The 20,951-nt window shown below is 42.2% G+C and overlaps 1 protein-coding gene across 1 annotated transcript in view; it reads right to left on the minus strand.

The window, feature by feature from the left end:
• The window catches only part of sorl1 (sortilin-related receptor, L(DLR class) A repeats containing), a 100,686-nt gene that overhangs the window by 59,572 nt on the left and 20,163 nt on the right, over positions 1 to 20,951 (minus strand). The window contains exons 2-6 of the mRNA XM_056283232.1: positions 15,150 to 15,266; positions 14,741 to 14,875; positions 11,969 to 12,130; positions 10,851 to 10,918; positions 2,288 to 2,468 (exon numbers count right to left, since the gene is read on the minus strand). Of these exons, the coding sequence (XP_056139207.1) occupies positions 2,288 to 2,468; positions 10,851 to 10,918; positions 11,969 to 12,130; positions 14,741 to 14,875; positions 15,150 to 15,266 (663 nt within the window). The remainder of the gene's footprint in view (positions 1 to 2,287; positions 2,469 to 10,850; positions 10,919 to 11,968; positions 12,131 to 14,740; positions 14,876 to 15,149; positions 15,267 to 20,951) is intronic.

Raw genomic sequence — 20,951 nt, forward strand, 5'->3', positions numbered from 1 at the left:
GTTTCAACACAGAAACTTATCTCTATTACCACGCGTGCTGACAACCAACACAGACCCACTAAATGGGCAAACAGCATCTAAACTAGACACATTCGACTCATCGAGTTCACCGGACCCAAATGTTATTGAACTACAAATATGATTACATTTACTCATTTAGAGTCTGCTCTAGTAAATGATTAGATGCATGGGTTAACCAAGTATGGCAAGGCATCTGACATCAACAACCATATCAACTGTTGCCTTACCCAATTTCCCCTTGGGGATGAATAAAGTATTCTGATTCTGATCAAACAAATCTTGGCTGAAGAGAAAAGTGAGTAAATTTCTGAAATCGTTTAGTTCTCTATTTATGACACAACTTGTGAGCTAGGGACGGAAAATGAGGTCCAAATCATATCCACCATCTGCTCTACTATCTGCTTATGTTTGCCTGACTGTGACTTCTACTACACAAAACCTGTGAGACAAACAGCAACAAATACACAGCAACATAGCTACATTCGTGACAAGCAAGCATGAATTTAATTTTTTTCACAAAGGTTCGCAAATTATGATGATTTAGGGAACTGGCTTATTGCTATAAACCCTAGCTATGTTGCATAAAAATAAATGAAATAACAAAATTTAATGGCTTTTATGTTCCGTTCGAACAAATGTTACGCTCCATTCAACATTTTGGCAGCACAGTGGCCCCGTGGTTAGCACTGTTGCTTCACAACAAGAAGGTCCTGGGTTTGAACCCCAGGCCATCCCAGGTCCTTTCTGTGTGGAGTTTACATGTTCTCCCCGTGTCTGCGTGGGTTTCCTCCGGGTGCTCCGGTTTCCTCCCACCATCAAAAAGACGTGCATGTTAAGGTTAATACTCCTGTCTGTGCCCCTGAGCAAGGCAATGGAAAGAAGAACTGGCGTTGATCCCCAGGTGCTGCACTGCAGCTGCCCACTGCACCCAGTGTACACGATTGCCCACTAGTGTGTGTGTATAGAGGATGGTTTAAATGCAGAGAACGAATTTCATTGTATGCATGTACAGTGAAAAAGTATCTTCTTCAAGTTTTCTTTTTTTGCACTGTCTTTATACCAACATCCTGTGGTTTTTCAACAAAGCACTAAATCCTGGCCAAGTCTTGTACGGTTGCCAACTCCAACCAAATATTTTTCAAGAAGGAGAGGCTTACTGGTAACCTGTGAGAACTTGGGTCTATTGTTATCTCTACATTGCCGTTTGTCAAAACAGACCTGCAGGTTCTCTAGAGAACTTTTTTTTTGGTATTGCTTTTCAATGTGATAGCAACTAACTGTTAAGATTTTAATTTCTGCTTGTAGGGTGGAATGAGATGGACTATAATGTGGTCTGAATCTGCCAGAGTATGTAAAGAAAGAGAGCAGTGGGTCTCACTGATTTTAGGATAACAGCGATGAAGAATTCCTTTTTTTCTGGTGGAACATTAAACGTTTTTCTGAGAGTTTTTGATTTTCAAATTTGCTTTGTTTAAAGGGATTATTTGGGAGTCTGGTTTCTCATTTTCCACACTGATGAATAAAGATTTACAGTTAATGAACACTGACATGGAAACATGATTTCCGAAGCACTGTGATATCATTACAGATGTCAGTGTTAATACAGAAATTGATTCCCAGTCCTCTTGATTTCCACGGCAGCTCAGCTTCCTGGTCCACTCCGTAAAGCTGAAAGCATTGCAGCCGCAGCGAGAGTCAATCACACAGCCAGGTTTTTCAATAAAATGGATAAGACTGAGAAGTCCTTTGTTTGTCCTAATCAATAGCTGTGGCCTCAGAGTGTGTAGATTTGCAAGAGATACTTCTGGGAGAGGCACATGCACTCATCTCGAGGACAAAACACACCAGGGCTCCACTCACTTTAAAAAGCACCCTGCATCTCACTGCCAGGCGACAGAACAGTCAGCCATCTGATCAACATTTTCAGGATTGTTTTTCAAAAGTCAGCATTTGAGGAACAAATCAGACCCAGATTAGTTGGTACCATATGTCTAAAGCTAATGAGTTGCTCTCTTGAGAAAGTGATTGTATTTGGATAACCAGACACTCCAAATAATAAATAAATAAATAAACTGAACTCGGAAGTTAGAGAGCAATAAATTATGGCAGCCATCCAGGCCGCCACCTTAAAAACCGTCTACCCAAATTCAAGGTGGCTGTTCAGGTGTGCCATCTAGAACTCTTTCATCAGAAAAACATAGAAACACATCATTCAAAACAGTGTAAAAGTGTAAATGACAAATGCAACTTTTTCCCTCTCTCTTACCCGCGTCGTGGTGGCAAACATGTACTTGTCACGGAGCTGAAAGCTGTCAACATGATCCAGGATGATTCGGCGGCTCTGTTCGCTGTGGAAGAAGTCAGTGCTGCTGAGCACAGTGGAGTCCCCCTGAGGCTCATGTCTCTGGACCAGCACAGTAGTGGGAGCATCATAGGGCTCCACACCCCTGGGATAAGGATGGGGGGGGGGGGTATAGAGGGGTTGAAAGGAGGGATGGAGAAAGTGAGAGCATGAGAAAGAAGGAGTAGACCAATGGAATGCAAGGAGGGAGAGATATCAAAGGGGAAAGGAATTAAAGGGTCAAAATGGGAGAAATTCACAGAGGAAGGCAGAGAAAGAGAGTAAGGGAGATTAGGAAAGAGAGAAATTGAATAAGTTTTACGTTCTAGTACACCTGGTTTGACTCTGCCTTTGCTGTTCGCTACATGTGTTTGAGCTCATCTTTTTTCAGTTTGTGTTTTCCTTCAGTTTGTGTCTTTGTGTAAGACAATTTGTTGTCACGTATGCGATGGACAGTAAAGTTTTCCAAAGCTTAATTTGATGTGAACGAGAAAGGAAGGAGAAGAAAGGAGAAAAAAAGAAATTCAAATCAGTTGCAAGGCGCTACCTGAAACAGATTCCATTTATACTGCAGCAGAGGCAAAATGATAAGAATCATTCGTTTTACTCTTTGTGAAGTAAACATGCTAAAATAGTTCAATGTAAAAAGTAAGCACCATACCCACTAAAAACAAACTATCAAAGCTTCACAATCCATTCCCTAAAGATGTTAAAATACTATTTTAAAGTGTACAGCAACAATCTTTTGAAGGTGTTAGACACTATGACTTTAAGATTTTGCTAAAACAGGATGACGTTCCCTGAGTTAAATCATCCGTGTTACAAATAGTTTCCGGGTTCCTTCTGAGCCAACAGACCCAAACAGAGAGAGCAGTGTTTGTGGAAAGTCCTGCTGGTGTGATGTTCTTCAGAAGCTTGCTGCTCATCAACAGACACTTTCTGTAATAAGAGTGTGAGCTAATCATGGCAGATGAGGTCATAGCAGTCACTCTTTCTGTGTCCCTTCCTCTCTCTCTCTCTCTCTCTCTGTCTCGCTCTCTTTGAGTGCAATCTTAACCCTTTATTTGCCAAACATCCAACAACTCCTCTTTTCTCAGTTTCTCCTCCTCTGCCTGTTCTATAAGTCTGTTGGTTTATCTGGACAATGTTGTTGTTGTTTTCCCCCCCCCCTTTTTCTCCCCAATTGTACCCAGCCAATTACCCCGCTCTTCCGAGCCATCCTGGTTGCTGCTTCAACCCCTTTGCCAATCTGGGGAGGGCTGCAGACTACCACATGCTTCCTACAATACACATGGGGTTGCCTGCCACATCTTTTCACCTGACAGTGAGGAGTTTCGCCAGGGGGACGTAGTGCATGGGAGGATCACACTATTCAGTTCCCCCTCCCTCCTGAACAGGCGACCCGACCGACCAGAGGGGGTGCTAGTGCAGCGACCTGGACACCTACCCACATCTGGCTTCCCTCCTGCAAACACAGCCAATTGTGTCAGTAGGAACGCCCGACCAAGCTGGAGGTAACACAGGGATTTGAACCGGTGATCCCTGTGTTGGTAGGCAACAGAATAGACCACCACGCCACCCAGATAATGTTGTTTGTATGACCAGTGGTGTTATGTTCTAGTCTGAAATGGCCTGCAAAGGCAATTCAACTATTTTCTTCTCTCTTAATTCCTTGGATTTTCTTATCCCAGTGTTTTCCAATTAGCCAAATCCTGCTCCCAATTTTTCGTCCTGTCATCGTTCTTCTTCTTTCTGTAAGATCAACTGATTGACAGCATAAATTATACCTCTGATTCTATAAGCAAGGGACAACTGTAAAAATCCTTTACCCACATAGTCTTGCCTTGGGGTGGTGGTGATTTTGTCTTTCAATATTTCCCTCACCAATGATATCAAAGGATTAGGGGATGGACGACAGGAAGCAGAGCCTATTAGATGGGCTGGCTTTACACCTTAAGCATCTGACAACACAGTTAAACACATCTTGCAGCAGCGTGACATGCCCCTCAAGTAACATCTCTCACTAAAACCACGGCAAACATGACTAGACAACGATTACATAGAACCATAAAAGAGGATCAATCCCTTCCTGTTCTGACACTGTTCTGATAGTTTGCAACTTCTCCTACAAGGTTGTTGCTGCAGTGCCGAGGCCATAGGAGAAACTGTTTATGACTTGCCACAATACACAGTCAACAGATCAATTGCACTGGGAAAATACTGAATGTGGGACAAATAAACAAGCAAGATTTGACCGAGATATGTTATGTGGCTGCACTCTGTCAGTTTAAGGTTTGGTGGGATAGTTTAAAAGCAAAAGGAAGATGCTGATAGTTTAAAGAGGAAGATGAGAGCAAAGAGTGCAAGAGGAACTCTAACCTGGGTAAAAGAGGAACATCACGCAATAACAAGGAGGCCGACACAGCAAATGTTTCTATTGATAAAAAACTGTGGTCATGTCTTCGCCGCTTTCATCTCAGCAAGCTGCAAGATCTTCTATTGCCTAAATAAGAGTTGTACACAATAACTGGTCAATTGTGACATGAAGGAACAGTCATTTTCTGGGCATGCAACCACAGGCTGGTCTAGTTGTGTCAGAATTAACCTGGTCCTGTCTATCTGTGTGCATTTATTGCCATTTTCACATCTTCTGTTCCTGCCTAGACTCTTAATGATCATTTTATGTCAATATTTGTATTCTACGACCTCTGTACTCTACTACTTTCGGTTGCTCCTGTTAGAGGTCGCCACAGCGGATCATCCATTTCCATCTCTTCCTGTCCTCTGCATCTTCCTCTGTCACACCAGCCATCTGCATGTCCTCCCTCACCACATCCATAAACCTCCTCTTTGGCCTTCCTCTTTTCCCCTTCCCTGGCAGCTCCATATTCAGCATCCTTCTCCCAATATACCCAGCATCTCTCCTCCATACATGTCCAAGCCATCTCAATCTTGCCTCTCTTGTTTTGTCTACAAACCGTCCAATCTGAGCTGTCCTTGTAATATAATCGTTCCTAATCCTGTCCTTCTTCATCTCTTCCCGTGAAAATCTTAGCATCTTCAACTCTGCCACCTCCAGTTCCACCTCCTGTCTTTTCGTCAGTGCCACTGTCTCCAAACCATATAACATAGCTGGTCTCACAACCATCTTGTAAACCTTCCCTTTAACTCTTGCTGGTACCCTTCTGTCGCAAATCACAAGTATTCAAACTCATACACCATCATCATCTCTATTCCTTGCATCCTCACCATTCCACTGTCCTCCCTCTCATTCATGCATAGGTATTCCATCTTGCTCCTACCAACTTTCATTCCTCTTCTCTCCAGTGCATACCTCCACCTTTCCAGGCTCTCCTCAACCTGCACCCTGCTCTCGCTACAGATCACAATGTCATCCGCAAACATCATAGTCCATGGAGACGCCTGCCTGTATTTTTTTTTTTGTATTTTTCTTGTATTTGCCTGTATTTGTATTCTACAACCGAATCTATCAAAACCTCCTTTGCCCCATATACAATAGGGAAACTTCACCATCACTATTGTGGATGTTATGCTGATCTTGAATGTTACCAAACAGCAACCACCAGGACTGGAAGTTGAAGCCAATGCAGAACTGCCTTCACAGTCCGTTCCACCATGGCCACTAGGTAGCTGTCTCCAAAAATTATCTTGTCCAGTGTAATACAGTGAGAGAAATCTCATATCCATCCATCCATTCTCTTAACAGCTTATCCTGCTCTCAGTGTCGTGGGGATGCTGGAGCCTATTCCAGCAGTCATTGGGCGGCAGGCGGGGAGACACCCTGGACAGGCCGCCAGGCCATCACAGGAGAAATCCCATATTCTACCTTCAAATACAAATTCAATAAATTCTTTCTACAAATCTCTGGGGTCTCAGTCGTTAAGTTCAAGTCTGGCACAGCATTTGAGGATGGTTATTTTGAAAATTATTTTTCTTTTAAGAAGATATTAAAGATTAATAAAGTGGCATGTTGAGGCCATTTCTGCCTTGACTGACAGGTCTGTCAACCTGTCTGCCACCGAGGTCCCACCCCATGACTCCACCCATGGTCAATGACATTGCCCAAAATTTGGATTTTCTGGCTCCAACAAGTGACAAGATGGTAGCGTGCACAAAGCCAAACTTTAGGTTTCAAAATGTCTATTCAAAAACCAATGAGGGACGGCACATATGCTACATCCAGCTTTATTATACTGTCTTTGAATATTACCTGAATTTATAGAAGCAAAAACAAATTCAAATACACCCAGTATTGGCAGAGAAAATGCAAATTTTCTCGTTGTGAGTGCTGTGGTCTAACCCCCCCCCCCCCGCCGCCAAGCCCCAAGCCCTATCAAATAATTATTTAACATAACAATATATAATCACATTAATCATAACTGATGTGATATTATAAACTTATCACGGGCAGCACAGTGGCAAAGTGGTTAGGGTGGTTGCCTCACAGCAAGAAGGATCTGGGTTCGAGCCCCGGGGTAGTCCAACATTGGGGGGGGGTCGTCCTGTGTGGAATTTGCATGTTCTCTCCGTGTCTGTGTGCGTTTCCTCCGGGTGCTCTGATTTCCTCCCACAGTCCAAAAGACATGTAGGTCAGGTGAATCAGCCCTACTAAATTGCCCCTAGGTATGAATGTGTGTGTGTGTGTGTGTGTGTGTGTGTGTGTGTGTGTGTGTGTGTGTGTGTGTGTGTGTGTGATGGCCTGGCAGCCTGTCCAGGGTATCTCCCCGCCTGCCGCCCCATGACTGCTGGGATAGGCTCCCGCATCCCCGTGACCCTGAGAGCAGGATAAGCGGTTCGGATAATTGATGGATAAACTTAACACATTTTATGCTAAGAGGCACAATTGTTAAGTTAATAAAACAATAAAATAAAATAAAATATGCTGCATATAGCGGTAACAATCTAACCGTTGGCATCTTCAACACAGTAATATAACTGAAGAAAAAACTCCTGTATCAGCCAACCAAAACCTGGTGCCTCACATAGAAAGGACAAAGAAATTGAATGAAGGAGGATTTCTGGAGCACACAGCTGAATAGCAACAATATTTGAAGAGGTTCAAGCAATAAACAAACATTTTGAGCCTAACCCTGTCTTCATCAAAGTTAAAGAAAGGCAATGTCTGTCAAAATATTTAATTAACCACTACCAAACAGATAGAATAAATAAAATTTGATCTCTCTCTACAGTACTCTCCAGAGGCAGAGAATGAGTAGCCAGAAATGCTTCTGTGTTATAGTGAACATTACTGAGCACCGATATATGGAGATTAGGGTTGTCACAAAATATCGATTTTTCGATAAGTATCAAGTCTGAATTTTTACAACGGTATCAATCTCAAGTGTGTCACACATTTGATACCAGACTAGCTGAGTTCACACGGGAATACCGCCATCTCAGTTTACGTTGAATGAGAGGCGGCTAACCACTTACATAACTTGCAGCACGAGGTAAGCTGACTGTGTGGTCACATAAAGTTTAAATCAAAATAAAAGATGAAACTCTGATCCCGACATGCACGAAATGCACATAGTGGTGACCAATCAGATTTCAGAGAAACAAAAGCCGTGAACGTTCTCCTCATTCCAAATATTAGTATGCCTTTTTCTACTAACATGGAGGAGAAACTGATTAACTGTGTCGTTTTTTCCCTGAACTGTATGACTCAGTTCTGTTGATGTACAGAGATACGAACATAAAAACCATGGTTGATGAAAAATACCAGAAATTGTTGGCATTGCTGGTGTGTGAAAATATACAGAACGGTCTTATCCACATGCCATGAATATCTGTCTTTTTTTTTTCTTTTTCTTTTTTTTTTTTGGTTAGTTGTTGATTTTACATAGGCTATTTTCACTTATTCATTGGGCATAAAACATGTACAACAGATACGTCTATCAGCAAGGCAACACACCCACAGAAAGCATACAGCAGCAGGCAATTTCACTGCTTCCAGTGTCTTAACTGCTAGCCCATGCAGACCGGCAGTTCCGATAACACCAAGGGCGGTCTGGCAGCAGACTCGCCTGGCATTGACTGTGGTGTTTTTGTTTGTCATCGTGTGGAGTGCGGGGAGGTGTGTCAAAGGTGTCTGGCAGGGAGAGCTGGCATTGGATCGGCTGAGGGAGCTTGGTCTGCTGTGTCCGATGGGCCCAAGGACCACGGCCCTGCCTGGAGCTGCGCCCGAAGAGGAAACACTGAGGGCAGTCTGACAGGATGCGGAAGAGGGGCAGGCTAAGCTAACTGCTAGTCAATGCAGACCGGCAGTTCTAACAGTCATCCTGGCTGGCATTCGTTCTCTGGACAGTGATTTTTTGTTTAGTTTAGATATGTGTTAGTTTGGGTATATGTGTTCGTTTGGATATGTATGTCTTAGTTTGGATATGTGTGTTCTTGTAGTTATTGTAGTTTTTGGATATGTGTTTTTTGTCTTTGTGTTGCACTGCTGTGGGCTGGGGGAAACGATATTCCGTTTTATTTCATGTGTGCAAGTGCATGAAATGAAACGACGAATAAAGTGTCCCTGATTCCTGATTCAGCTGATTAAGATTTTCACTGCTCTGAAATTGGACTGGCTGGTAAGTAGGGTTGGGCATTTTTGGATTTTAACCATTCTGATTCCGATTCTGATTCCGCGGTTCTTAACAATTCTCGATTCTGGTTCTTTGAGAGGCGGGGTCAAAACAGGTCACATGCTTCTTTCACGGAAGAAAAATGCATTTAAAAAAAACTTTCTATGAGCCATTCTGTTTTAAGAACAGATCATTCATGTGAATGTCTCATTCTTATATTTACATTTACAACAACTGTCTTCATACATGAAGATGAAGAAATAAAGACACAGTCACACCCTGGCTGGACTACCAGGTATTAAACTCTTTAAATAATAAACAGTTCTTCTTTAGAAAAATGAGCATACCTGCTTTCTCAGGCTGTATACGCAAGCATTCAGCACAGAAAAAAAAAACTCACATTTCAGTATTTGCAGGGTTGGTTGCATTACTGGTAAGACTGTACAGGGTTGACTGCTCTGCATAACACATGCAAAGGAACCAAAGTTGGTTTGTCAAAATGACTTAGAACGAGACTCATGCATTGGCACAATACACTGCATTTTACTTTTGCTGTCATAACTGTTAGCGTTTCACCATATAATTTTCAGTTGGATTGAACTATTGTTCTGTTATATAGAAAAGAAATGGCTTTATAGTTCAACAAAAATACTTTTTCCATTTTAATCAGTAGAACTTGTTCAGTCATTTTTTTTATATTTTGTGGAATTTTATAGTTCTTGTTGTGGGTTTGTTTTTTGCTGTAGTATCAAAATGGTATTGAATATCAAAATTTTCTAGCATCGTACAAAGTTCAAAATTTAAATTTTGTGACAATGGCGGTTGAATAACTACATAATAATATGAATAATGGGGGAAAAGATGAATAACGGCAAAGTCCTTAAGTCACTTATGAAAGCTAAGGGCAATATCCCCATGATAGTCTGCACTTTTTTAGTATTACAAGCTTAAGCCCTTAGCTTTTTAAAGATAGTGACCATGCGTGTGCTGTGGGTTCATGTGTGTCAGCGTGCAAAGCACGGGCTTAAATGTTTGTTTGCTGCGACAACATGTGCTTGCTTTCTTTATGAAAGCAGTGGCAGAAACACGAGGGAAGAACAGGGAATCAAGCCATCCTATGTCTTCTAACTACAGCTGCTGCTGTCTCGCACCCACTTAAAAAGGTACAGAGACAGAGGGGAGATGGATGAACTCATTTATTAATCAAGCATTCATTTACCAACTAGATGACATCAGACCATCTGATGGCAGCCAGTTTCACCCCTGCACCTCTTGCTGCAACCTCATTGAGGATGCGCTGGTGCAAGCACTCTCCTGTCCTAGTTGCAGTTCCTCTTATCTTGATGAGATCTAATGTCTTCTATTGAGAGATAACCCTGCAGTCTGTGTATTTATCCTCCATGCTAATATGATTAAGTTATCATTTTAGGGAGTCAAGATGTAATTTGAAAAGTGCAAATGAATTATTTCACAATAAATAGTTAATCCCACAAATCTCGGCTAGTTTAAACGCAGTGAGCACAAGAATGACTGAAGGTCTCATGTTAACAGTTTTAAAACAGAGTGAGAAAGAGAGAGAGAGAGAGAGAGAGAGAGAGAGAGAGAGAGAGAGAGAGAGAGAGAGAGAGAGAGAGAGAGAGAGAGAGAGAGAGAAAAGCTAACATATAAAGAAGGTAATTGAGGAAAAGAAAGTAAACAGGAAAGTAAACAGGAAACAAACTCAGTCCTCAGCTGCAACAAGGGGTAATTTTCTGTGATTTGGTGAATGAAAAAACGGTGCCCTTCCCAGACCCCAAGACCGAACTTGGATGTGACTGGGGTTTAGAAATTTTTTTTCTCAAATGTACCCTCCTCCAGCACATGCTTGTGGTGAACTGTGAAACTCATTGTCTTACCAGAAGTAGGCCTTCACATGTTCTTGGATCAACTCCCATGTCTCACCAAAGTCGTCTGATTTCCAGAGCTATGAAGACAGGAGAGAAGAGAGGATGGGAAGGGAATTGAGGAAGAGAAGGAAAGCAGGGGGGATGGTGCACTGTAAAAATGTAGGTCATGCTCATTTACACATTTTGGCTTTGGCACATGATGAAGAGAACACTTGAGAGAATGCTGAAGTTATTTTATGTGAGCTGCCAACAAGAAAACCTACAGAAGTGAGACCAAAAAAAACCAACTCTTAACAGTCTGATTTATGTTAGAAATTGATGCATAAGCCAAGCGCTGAAATTTATAAAAGCAGTTTAAGAGATAGAGGAAAAATAAGAACCTTGCCCTTATCATTTGCCTCATGTGTGCATTCTTTTATCGTCTATTCCCATATCATGATTCCACAAGATTTCTTATGGATCTAGTCATGCCATATTTTACATTAGGAAGTTCAGAATGCTTGTAAGTCCCTAATTCCTTACCATTTCATTTAAGCTTAAATGTTAGCAAAATAATCACATAAATCAAATCTTTTTCATGTAAAATATACAACATCACCACAAATCAGATTTATTTTTATGTTTCGGATATCCCCCCCCCTTTTTTTCCCTCCCCAATTGTATCCAGCCAATTACCCCATTTGTCTGAGCTGTCCCGGTCACTGCTCCAACCGCCACTGCCGATCCGGGGAGGGCTGCAGACTACCACATGCCTCCTCTGATACATGTGAGTCGCCAGCCACTTCTTTTCACCTGATAGTGAGGCGTTTCACCAGGGGGATGTAACATGTGGGAGGATCACGCTATTCCCCCCATTTCCCCCTCCTCCCGAACAGGCGCCCTGACCAATCAGAGAAGGCGCTAGTGCAGAGACCAGGACATCCGGCTTCCCACCCGCAGACACGGCCAATTGTGTCTGTAGGGACGCCCAACCAAGCTGGAGGTAACACGGGGATTTGAACCAGCGATCCCCGTGTTGGTAGGCAACGGAATAGACCGCCATGCCACCCGGATGCCCAATCAAATTTATTTTAAAACCGTTGTCAACATAAACCTTAGCGGATTGTAGAAAGATGCTGTGGGGGTACCTGTTTGTTGGGGTGGGAGCTGTCATAGCCCAGAACCAAGTTAGCTCGTTTACTGTGTAGCAGCAGGTCTGTGGGTTTGAAGGGAATGGGAAAGCCCTGGACACTCTTACAGAAGTCAAAGGTGTTCCACAGGTAACTGTTGGTGATGTCCGCGAATAAGTACTAATGAACAAAAAAAAAGAGGGAGCACACAGAAAGTAGGTGGTTCAATGGCCTCCAGGAACAACCTTCTTTAAAATAATATACGAGACACTCACTAAATTTAAATCCATTAAAAAGACTTCTCATGATCAAGCAGATTCAAAAAATTACAGGTTAGGTAAAAACTGCTTTGAAACTAAATGATTAAGCATCATAAAGAAAACATTAAATATTCAACGTTCCAACAAAATATTTTTAATTCCCAGGGCTAATTTGAATGTCTAACTATGCAACGGTACAGTTTTAATCCCTCTTTACTCCTTTCATGTTCTGTTTCACCGTATTCCCAACAAGCTATCCGTCCCTCAGAGCCTCCGCCTGGGAGCAAGACAGAATTTCTTTGGGAACAATAGTTGCAGGCAGAAGAGAGTAAAAGATTGCACAATACAGTGCAAACATGCTGATACAATAAAGTTGGACTGAAAATGGAACAAATATTTTCTAAAATCACTTATAACTTTAATCGGCATGCATTTTGTACTGTCTCTTTCTGCAGAAAAAAATATGTAAGTAAGTATAAAAGAAAAATTTCAATTTTCCTATTTGCCTCTTTTAAGAGCTCACCGTAGTCCAGTTTCTTTCAACCATTCTTTTTTATGATACTCATAGGGTAACAATTTTTTCACAAAATAAAAATGTACATTTTAAAAAGCAACCTTTTTAATGAAATCAAACAATAACAAGGACACAAAGTATAGAAGATATAAAAAACACTGTCACTGAAGCCAAGCAAGCAAGGACTTGTTGAATTTGCATTCAGTGTTGGGTTGTGTGTCCACTGGAACCATGTAAAAATGTGCTCCAGATCGTTTTATGTGGAAGGGTCACACTTCAAGTTGTTTTATTTGTCAAATGTACAACACAGTGTGGCAGGCTTACTGGCAATGAAATGCCAGTAAGCTAAAGACTAGGCTATAACAGATTAAGTTGAAACTAACAAATCTAAAGATTAGCAAAATAATATAAAATCATAAAATGAAATTACAGAATTTACAGTCCAGCCTGAAAAATTAAAACTAAGCTAAAATAACTAAAAATAGACTAAAAGTAAGCAAAACATGTACAGTGTATACAGCCCGGAGAAGGATAAACAAATTTAAACTAAACTAAACTAAAGTCACCCTTGAGCAATCTCAATCAATGCATCTTTTTAGAGCTAAGCACCATGAACCATGAACCTTTATTCAATAAAATAAATAAAATTTTATTGAAGCTCACAGCCCATCAGTCTCGCTTCTAGTTCCAGCAACCAATAAGAATGAAGGCGTGGCGGGGCCAAAATGGAGGTAAACGCTAGATCTACTTTGTCAAAGCAGAAAAGAGGAACAAAAGTAAACAAACAAAAATGACACAATATCGTTTTGGTATCAGAGAAAGCCTGTTTATCTGATATCTTATTATTATCATTATTATCATTATTATATTTCTTATTATATATTATTATTATTATTATTATGAGAGCCCTGTGATGGCCTGGCGGCCTGTCCAGGGTGTCCCCCCCCCTCTGCCGCCCAATGACTGCTGGAATAGGTTCCAGCATCCCCGCGACCCTGAGAGCAGGGTAAGCGGTCAAGATAATGGATGGATAGACTATAAAATGTGAGTGAGTGAGAGTGAGTGAGTGAGTGAGTGAGTGAGTGAGTGAGTGAGTGAGTGAGTGAGTGAGTGAGTGAGTGAGTGAGTGAGTGAGTGAGTGGGTGAGTGACTGAGTGACTGAGTGAGTGAGTGAGAGAGTGTGTTCCTTTCCAGTTCTTAGTTGCTTCACATCTTAAAATCAAATCAAATCAAATGGAACCGATTCTCTGAATGAAACATCAGCACTAAAAGTACTATATTGCTTCCCATGAGGACTATGGGCAACAAAACCCACAAAAAATAACTTGGGGTACACAGAGGGGTTCCATCGTGTTCCATATACATAGTGTTAAACAGCATGAAATATTGACGAAATGGTACAGTCCAAGTGTCTCTCAAGAGCTTTAAAGGCAAGGGTGAGGAGAGCATTTTTAAAAGCTAAATCCTCATCAGACGATTTAGCTCTGGGTTCCGAAATTGGAGCTGCGAGGGCTTGTTCACTTCATAATTAAATTCATGGTGTAGGATAGTGCAAAGCCCTGGCTGCAGTCCAGCTCATTGCTCTTCTCCCTACATACCTAATTTATATTTTGCCAGTCCCCTCACTTTGCCTGCGACATGTTCCCCTTATCCATTTCCTCTCCTCTGCCTTCTCTCATCAAATACTGAGGCCATCTGAGCCAAATGCAACCTCATGCCTGTTCAAGAAGAGAATGCACCCTTGTCCACTTACTGCAGGTGATGTTGTTCCTACTGGCAGGTGGAAATGCAGTTACAAGTAAGCATGGGGTTGGTTGCCAAGTTATAAACTATGGATGCTCACAATCACTTTAAAACACTACAACACACACACACACACAGACAAAAAAACAACACCCTGGTGGTCTTAAGGATACAAAAAGAGATATCAACACCTCAAAGGACCAGGTAGAGATTTTTGATCCATTTATTAATTGAAACTTGAACATGTCAGTAGAGTCAAAGCCCTTTACATACCCTCTTGTTATCTGCAGGGCTGTGGTAGAATTGGGAGATGACCTGTTTGCTGCCCTCCTTGGCCTTGGCCCCTGTCAGCTGGAACTTGTCTGAGACCAAAGTGAAACTGGTCCCATAATCATAGGACACATAGACCTGAAGAGGACAGGAGTCAAAAGGACAGGAGTTTAATTAAGCCTGATGGACTAAGTATTTGCATCAAAAGACACTGTCACTTGATAGTGAATTAAGATAGTTATTTTATTGTTTGAGATTTATTGAAGATTTATTGTTATACTTCTAGATTCAAGCATCCTTTTTGGACATCACTCCTTTTCTCCAAGAGCATATCATTTCCTAAGAGACCACGTCAAGAGTATCTTACTTTCTCTCTTATGCAGGATGTGTGTATGCATGAAGCTGTACTCACAGAACTGGTTTTTGGCCCAGTGGCTCCTACACTGTCTCTGGCCAAAGCTACGATGACATTGCTCTTCTCACCAGCCCAGTGGACCACCATCTGATTATGGGAGTCATTCAGGTTGGCCTAGAGTGAAAAAAAAAAAAGTTAAAAATATTCACATCAGGAAAATGACCGGGGATTACTAACTTGTCTGTGTCTTTTACACAGACTCAGGTTGATCAACAAACAGACACAAAGACACAATACCTTTTGACTTCACTATGTGGATTTGAGGCAAACGATGTAAATAATTATACAAAAAGTTAAACTTTGACTCTGGAATTTCCAGCTCATTAGAGCCACATGTTGGGTCAGGCCCATTTTCTTCAGTTTCTCAAAGGTACACTTTTTTATACCTACAGCCTGCAATACTTGTGTAATAAATGTGTAAATCTGGGGCGTTCCGGTGGAGTGGCAGTCTATGCCCTTGCCTACCAACACGGGGATCGCCGGTTTAAGTCCCCATGTTAACCTTCGGCTTGGTCAGGTGTCCCTACAGACACAATTGGCCGTGTCTACGGGTGGGAAGCAGGATGTGGGTATGTGTGCTGGTCGCTGCACAAGCACCTCCTGTGGTCGGTCGGGGCGCCTGTTCAGGGTGGAGGGGGAAATGGGGGGGAATAGCGTGATCCTCCCACGTGCTATGTCCCCCTGGTGAAACCCCTCACTGTCAGGTGAAAAGAAGTGGCTGGCGACTCACATGTATCGGAGGAGACGTGGTAGTCTGCAGCCCTCCCCGGATCGGCAGAGGGGGTGGAGCAGCGACCGGGACAGCTCGGAAGATTGGGGTAATTGGACGGGTACAATTGGGGAGGAAAAGGGGTTGGGGATAAATAAATAAATGTGTAAATCTGAGACAAGACGAGCAAGTACATGAACGAAACAATAGGAACGATCCAATCCAGCAGCAAGAACACTTACGTGGGTATGGTTCTGCTGCTGACCATGTGTCTCACCGCTCTTGTTTAACAGTTTTGGTGTTTTTAGTGTGCTTTACTGTTTGTTTTATAGTCTCTTCCATTGTCATATTACTTTATTCTCAACCGCCATGAACCTCTCCGCTGGTTGTGTTGCTCTGGCAGCTTTATTAACTATACCTAGAGGTAATGTCAGCGATGCTGACAACGTTAAAGTTTGGACTACCCAGTCCCCCCATTATTACCTACTTCAGGAATAATATAAACAGTTTGGACACTGCAATCATCTTATCCTCCAGTTGCCTCCTAAGGAGAGGGAAGAAACAAAGAGTAAAGAAGCCAGGCTCCAGAGGAGGAATTAGAAACTGGCTAAGGAGGCAGGGAAGTCATCGCCCTCTCCCAGTAATCACTTTATCGGACATGAGATCCCTTAACAATAAGCTGGATGAGGTAATACTTTGCGTCAAACATGAGGAGGATTTTAGATGCAGTAATCTTATCTGCTTTACCAATACATGGTTAAACCAGGACTGTAATGTGGACACTGATGGATATATATAGTACAATCAGATCAGAGAGAGATAAGTTAAAATCACGAAAAACCATTGGCAGTGGGCTTTGCATTTTGGCTGACAAAAAGTGAACAACACATTTCACTCTGAACAGGTATGCACAAGTGACCATGAGCTCCTGGTGGTATCATTTAGACCCTTTTATTTACACCGTGAATTTGGGCAGCTTACCATTATTTTGGTGCATGTTTCGGGTCCCTATAATAAGGAAGCAAGCAGCGGATCGCGTATCAGACATTTTGAACAGCTTGCTTGCATGATCTGCTGATCAACCAGTGTTTATTCTGGTGGACTTTAATACACTCTCTTTGGCAGTACATCTCCCAACTTTACAGCAATATATTGACTGTCTAGCTTGTTCATCATGCATTCTTGACTTGTGTTATGGTAATATTGAGGATGCATATAAGGCAATATGCAGACCTCCCATTGGTAAATCAAACCATAATGTCATCCACTTACTGCCAAAGTACAGACAACGCATGAAGAGGAAAAACCCCATTGTAAAAACAATCCAAGTCTGGGACAGAGAAAAGTGAGGATAAGCTAAGGAGTTATTTTGAAACCACAAACTGGAACGTGTTCTTTAACTCATGCAGAGACCCCCATGAACTGACAGACTGTATCACTTCATATATACAGTTCTGTGAGGAATCTGTAATCAACACCAAGGAAGTCAAAGTATTTCCTAATAACAAGCTGTCAAAAGGCTTGAAAAGCTGCCTTAATGACAAAAGGGTGGCATTTCTCAGGGGTGATACTGACAGTGTCAAAGACAAAAGAAAGGAGCTCAGGGCCAACATACAGCGAGCCAAAATGGATTTTAAGAATAGGGTAGGGAATCAATTTTGTAAAGGGGACCCCAGACAAGCATGGGAGGGGCTTATAGTCTGGTCAGTTAAGGGCAAATATGGGGTCAAGGCTGCAAAAAGTCATTCACATTTGAGCCAATGTTTTTCTGTTAATTTAGGGTCCAATAAAGAAAAAAATGCAAGGAGCCCAAAATTTTAGGTGGGGGAAGTCTCTGAAATGGCCACGCCCACTTTTTAGGCCTGGAAATCAGTATCTCGGCTCCTGAATGTCGCAGAGAGCTGATCATGGGCTCAAAAGAAGCAGAAGCACCACATTTATATAAGCATTATGAACAAACATATACCCCAAAACCTTTACTTTTTCAGGTATTTACAAAAAACTAATTTTCACTGGTCACATACATGGCCACGCCCACTTTTTAGCCCTGGCACTATATCTCAGGCTCAGCTCTCGGAGGTTGCCCCGAGTTGATATTGGGCTCAAAAGATGTGGAAATAACTATTTATATTAGTGCTCTGAACAAATATACTGTATGCCCTAAAACCTTCACGTTTTGAGCTATTCATGAACATGTTCTTTTTTCCATTGAATTGATCAGCAGCATGCAATCAACTTTAGCCAAATCTGTGCAAGAAGGCTATTTTGAGTAAAAGTGTTACATCTACTCATGGAGTGCTAGTATTCAAGTTGACTCTTTGTTATAAGAGGAGGAACCCAGTAACCACCAAAGAAACAAAGCAAACCATGTGAGGTCCAAAAAAATCTTTATTTTAACCTCACACATCCCATCAGACTGGATTCAAACACTTGCTGAGGCACTTGCAATAAATGAGACATTTCATCCCTCTGCCAGCACAAGAACATGAGGTACACTTATTAGATCTGCAACTACACACCCCTGTTACTTGAGACAATGTATCTCTTGTGGAAACTGTGCTCCACTTGACGAAGAGTTCCTCTCCTTCCCCATTCAATGACAGGGGGACAAGGGAGTTGTAGCAGGCTGTTTCCCCACAGCCATCCTGCCTGGAATGTAGCTCTCAACAGATGCTGTAGAAGCGCATCCTGACTTGGGGGTAGGTCTCTCAGCTCATCATTAACTGAGTGCTTGAACAGCTGGAATCTGAGCTCATCTATACTGACACAGTTGTACAGTCCAGTCTTGTTGTACCAGCTCATTACCCAGGGCTCAATAACTTCCATGCTTTCCTTAACTGTCTCGATACTAGGGCAGCAACTTAGTCCTCTCAAAGCAGCAGTGAGTTCTGTGGACTTACTGTGGTTTATCCAGGCTTTGTATTGAGCAGTCTTTGAGTGGCCAAAGAAGGCGCTCACAGAATCACAGCCACTAAAAGAATGGAACACAGGCATGGCATCGGCCACATCTCCACCAAGCTTCTTGTGTGCTTCTGTGATTGAGTAGAATTGGCGTTTGCCAGGAACTGCAAAGTCAACTATAAGTTGCAAGTCATTACATACTGATAGGAACTGTGTAGTGAACCCTAGTAGGATGACTACCACATCGGAGTCGACTGTTCTAACTGTAACTGACTTGATCCCCTTGTTTAGCATGTGCATCACATGGCAAACGATGCGGTTGTCAGCCTCCTCAAGCATATCTATGCTGTCATAAAGCTGGATCTCGAAGCTTTCGCCGAAGTTTGCAAGCACCTTTCTGCCATAGGTGGTGCTGAACTCCTTGTCCCAGTTCCACGCTTGTGCCTTAGCAATCCTGGCGAACATTAGATTCAGGGCTACTTTGTTGTCTACATTAGACAGAAAAGCTTCAAAGAATTGCTTAGATTCTGGCATGGTGTCGTTCTCACTGAAAGCCATCTGTGAACTACCTGCTGATCCCCGGTTCTTCCTAGTCGCAGTCTTGATACTCATATTCTGGTAGAGGTCAGCCACAATGTCAATACGATTGGCTTTCTTCTCATGACCGATCCTGGCAATGCTGTTCAACACTTTGATTACAAAGTCTTGGAATGTCATGCCTTTGGTGAGAGACTTTGCCATGATTCGTACTTGCACAGACGAATCTATCACAAGTCCTTCTGAGGATGTAGATTGAACTTGTACACCGATGTCCTTAAGAATTTGAGACTTTTGGCTATGATAAATATCTCCATCCTTTGTTGACAAGGCGTCGGGTAAACCTGAAATTGAAATGAATAGTTAAGCTAAGTGTAACTCTTGGGCTTACTGTCAAATCAATTAACTTGAATGTGAAATTGAATCAATGAATATCACTGTATTAAAAATCTGGTAAGACTTAAGTAACATCTAAAATATTTGAATAACTGACTTTATATCAATTAGTTTCACCTGTGAATTCACCACCAAATAACTTCCTTGTCTCTTCTTCTCTTGATCTGCAGGCCTCCTTCAGCTTTGCAAAGGTTCCTTTGGGTGGCTTGATTGCAGGGCTAGCGAGTTGGACTTTTGCACATGAACTTGGGAGTTTCAGGGCATTTCGTGAGATGGTTGCATTGACATCCTTCTTACTTAATACAATTCGCTCCTGCACAAACTGGTCATGCTGAGTTTTGCCGACTGTAAAGACAAAACTGGAGTCTTTACTTATGACATCTGGGAAGGGAATGGATGAGTTCAACCTCATGAACTGAGCTTCATCGAACGGGTTGGTAAGGATACCCTGGTACACCTTGAGTGTGTGGCTTGAAAATGTTTCCTTGAAGGAATCCAGCATTTCTTTGTGCCCGTGTGATGGATCTTGACCTTCGACCTCATCTAGGTAGCGCTGGATTTCGGGTAGCGCAAGTTCGAGTTTCCTGAAGAACTCTTGATCTTCCCGATTGATGATATCGACATATCCAGTGTCAGACTTGATGACCTTTATGTTATGTTCCTGCTTTTGATCACATGCAATCTTTGAGAATGGGTTGTCTCTGGTGTTTACTGTGAAAGAGCCTGAAAGAAATTCCTTGAACAAGTATGGGTGTCTCCATTTGAGCTCTTTGAGATCCTGAAGAAACACTGATGCCCATCTGGCATAGTGTGTATGATCAAGTGCAAAGAAAAGAGGAATGAGCTGCTCAAGTGCACTGATCATCATGATGAAGTTTGCCTCTCGAAAGGATCTTATGAAGATAAGAACCTTCTTGATTGTGTCAACAACATTGTTCCAGTAGTGAAACATGGGGCTGTTTTCATTGGCCACCCAGTTACTCCAAGTCAAACTGTTGTCCTCTAGACGTTTTGCCTGAAATGCTTCATCTCTCTTCTTGGCCAGCACCACAGCCAGGAGTTGAATACAGTATCTAGCCTTCTTTATGGAATTCACATCGCAGACAGCAGTTGTCAGACCTGTGATATTCAGATTAGCTGAGGTTAAGATGGTATCAAGGCCAGTTCCTTTTATCAACTGCCCAACACAGACAAGAGAAACCTTCTCAAGGTGCAGCCCACCCATGAACGCGAAGTATGAATGAGAAAACTCTTCC

Source organism: Lampris incognitus, chromosome 7 (genome assembly GCF_029633865.1).
Source record: "Lampris incognitus isolate fLamInc1 chromosome 7, fLamInc1.hap2, whole genome shotgun sequence".
NCBI classification, from domain to species: Eukaryota; Metazoa; Chordata; class Actinopteri; order Lampriformes; family Lampridae; genus Lampris; species Lampris incognitus.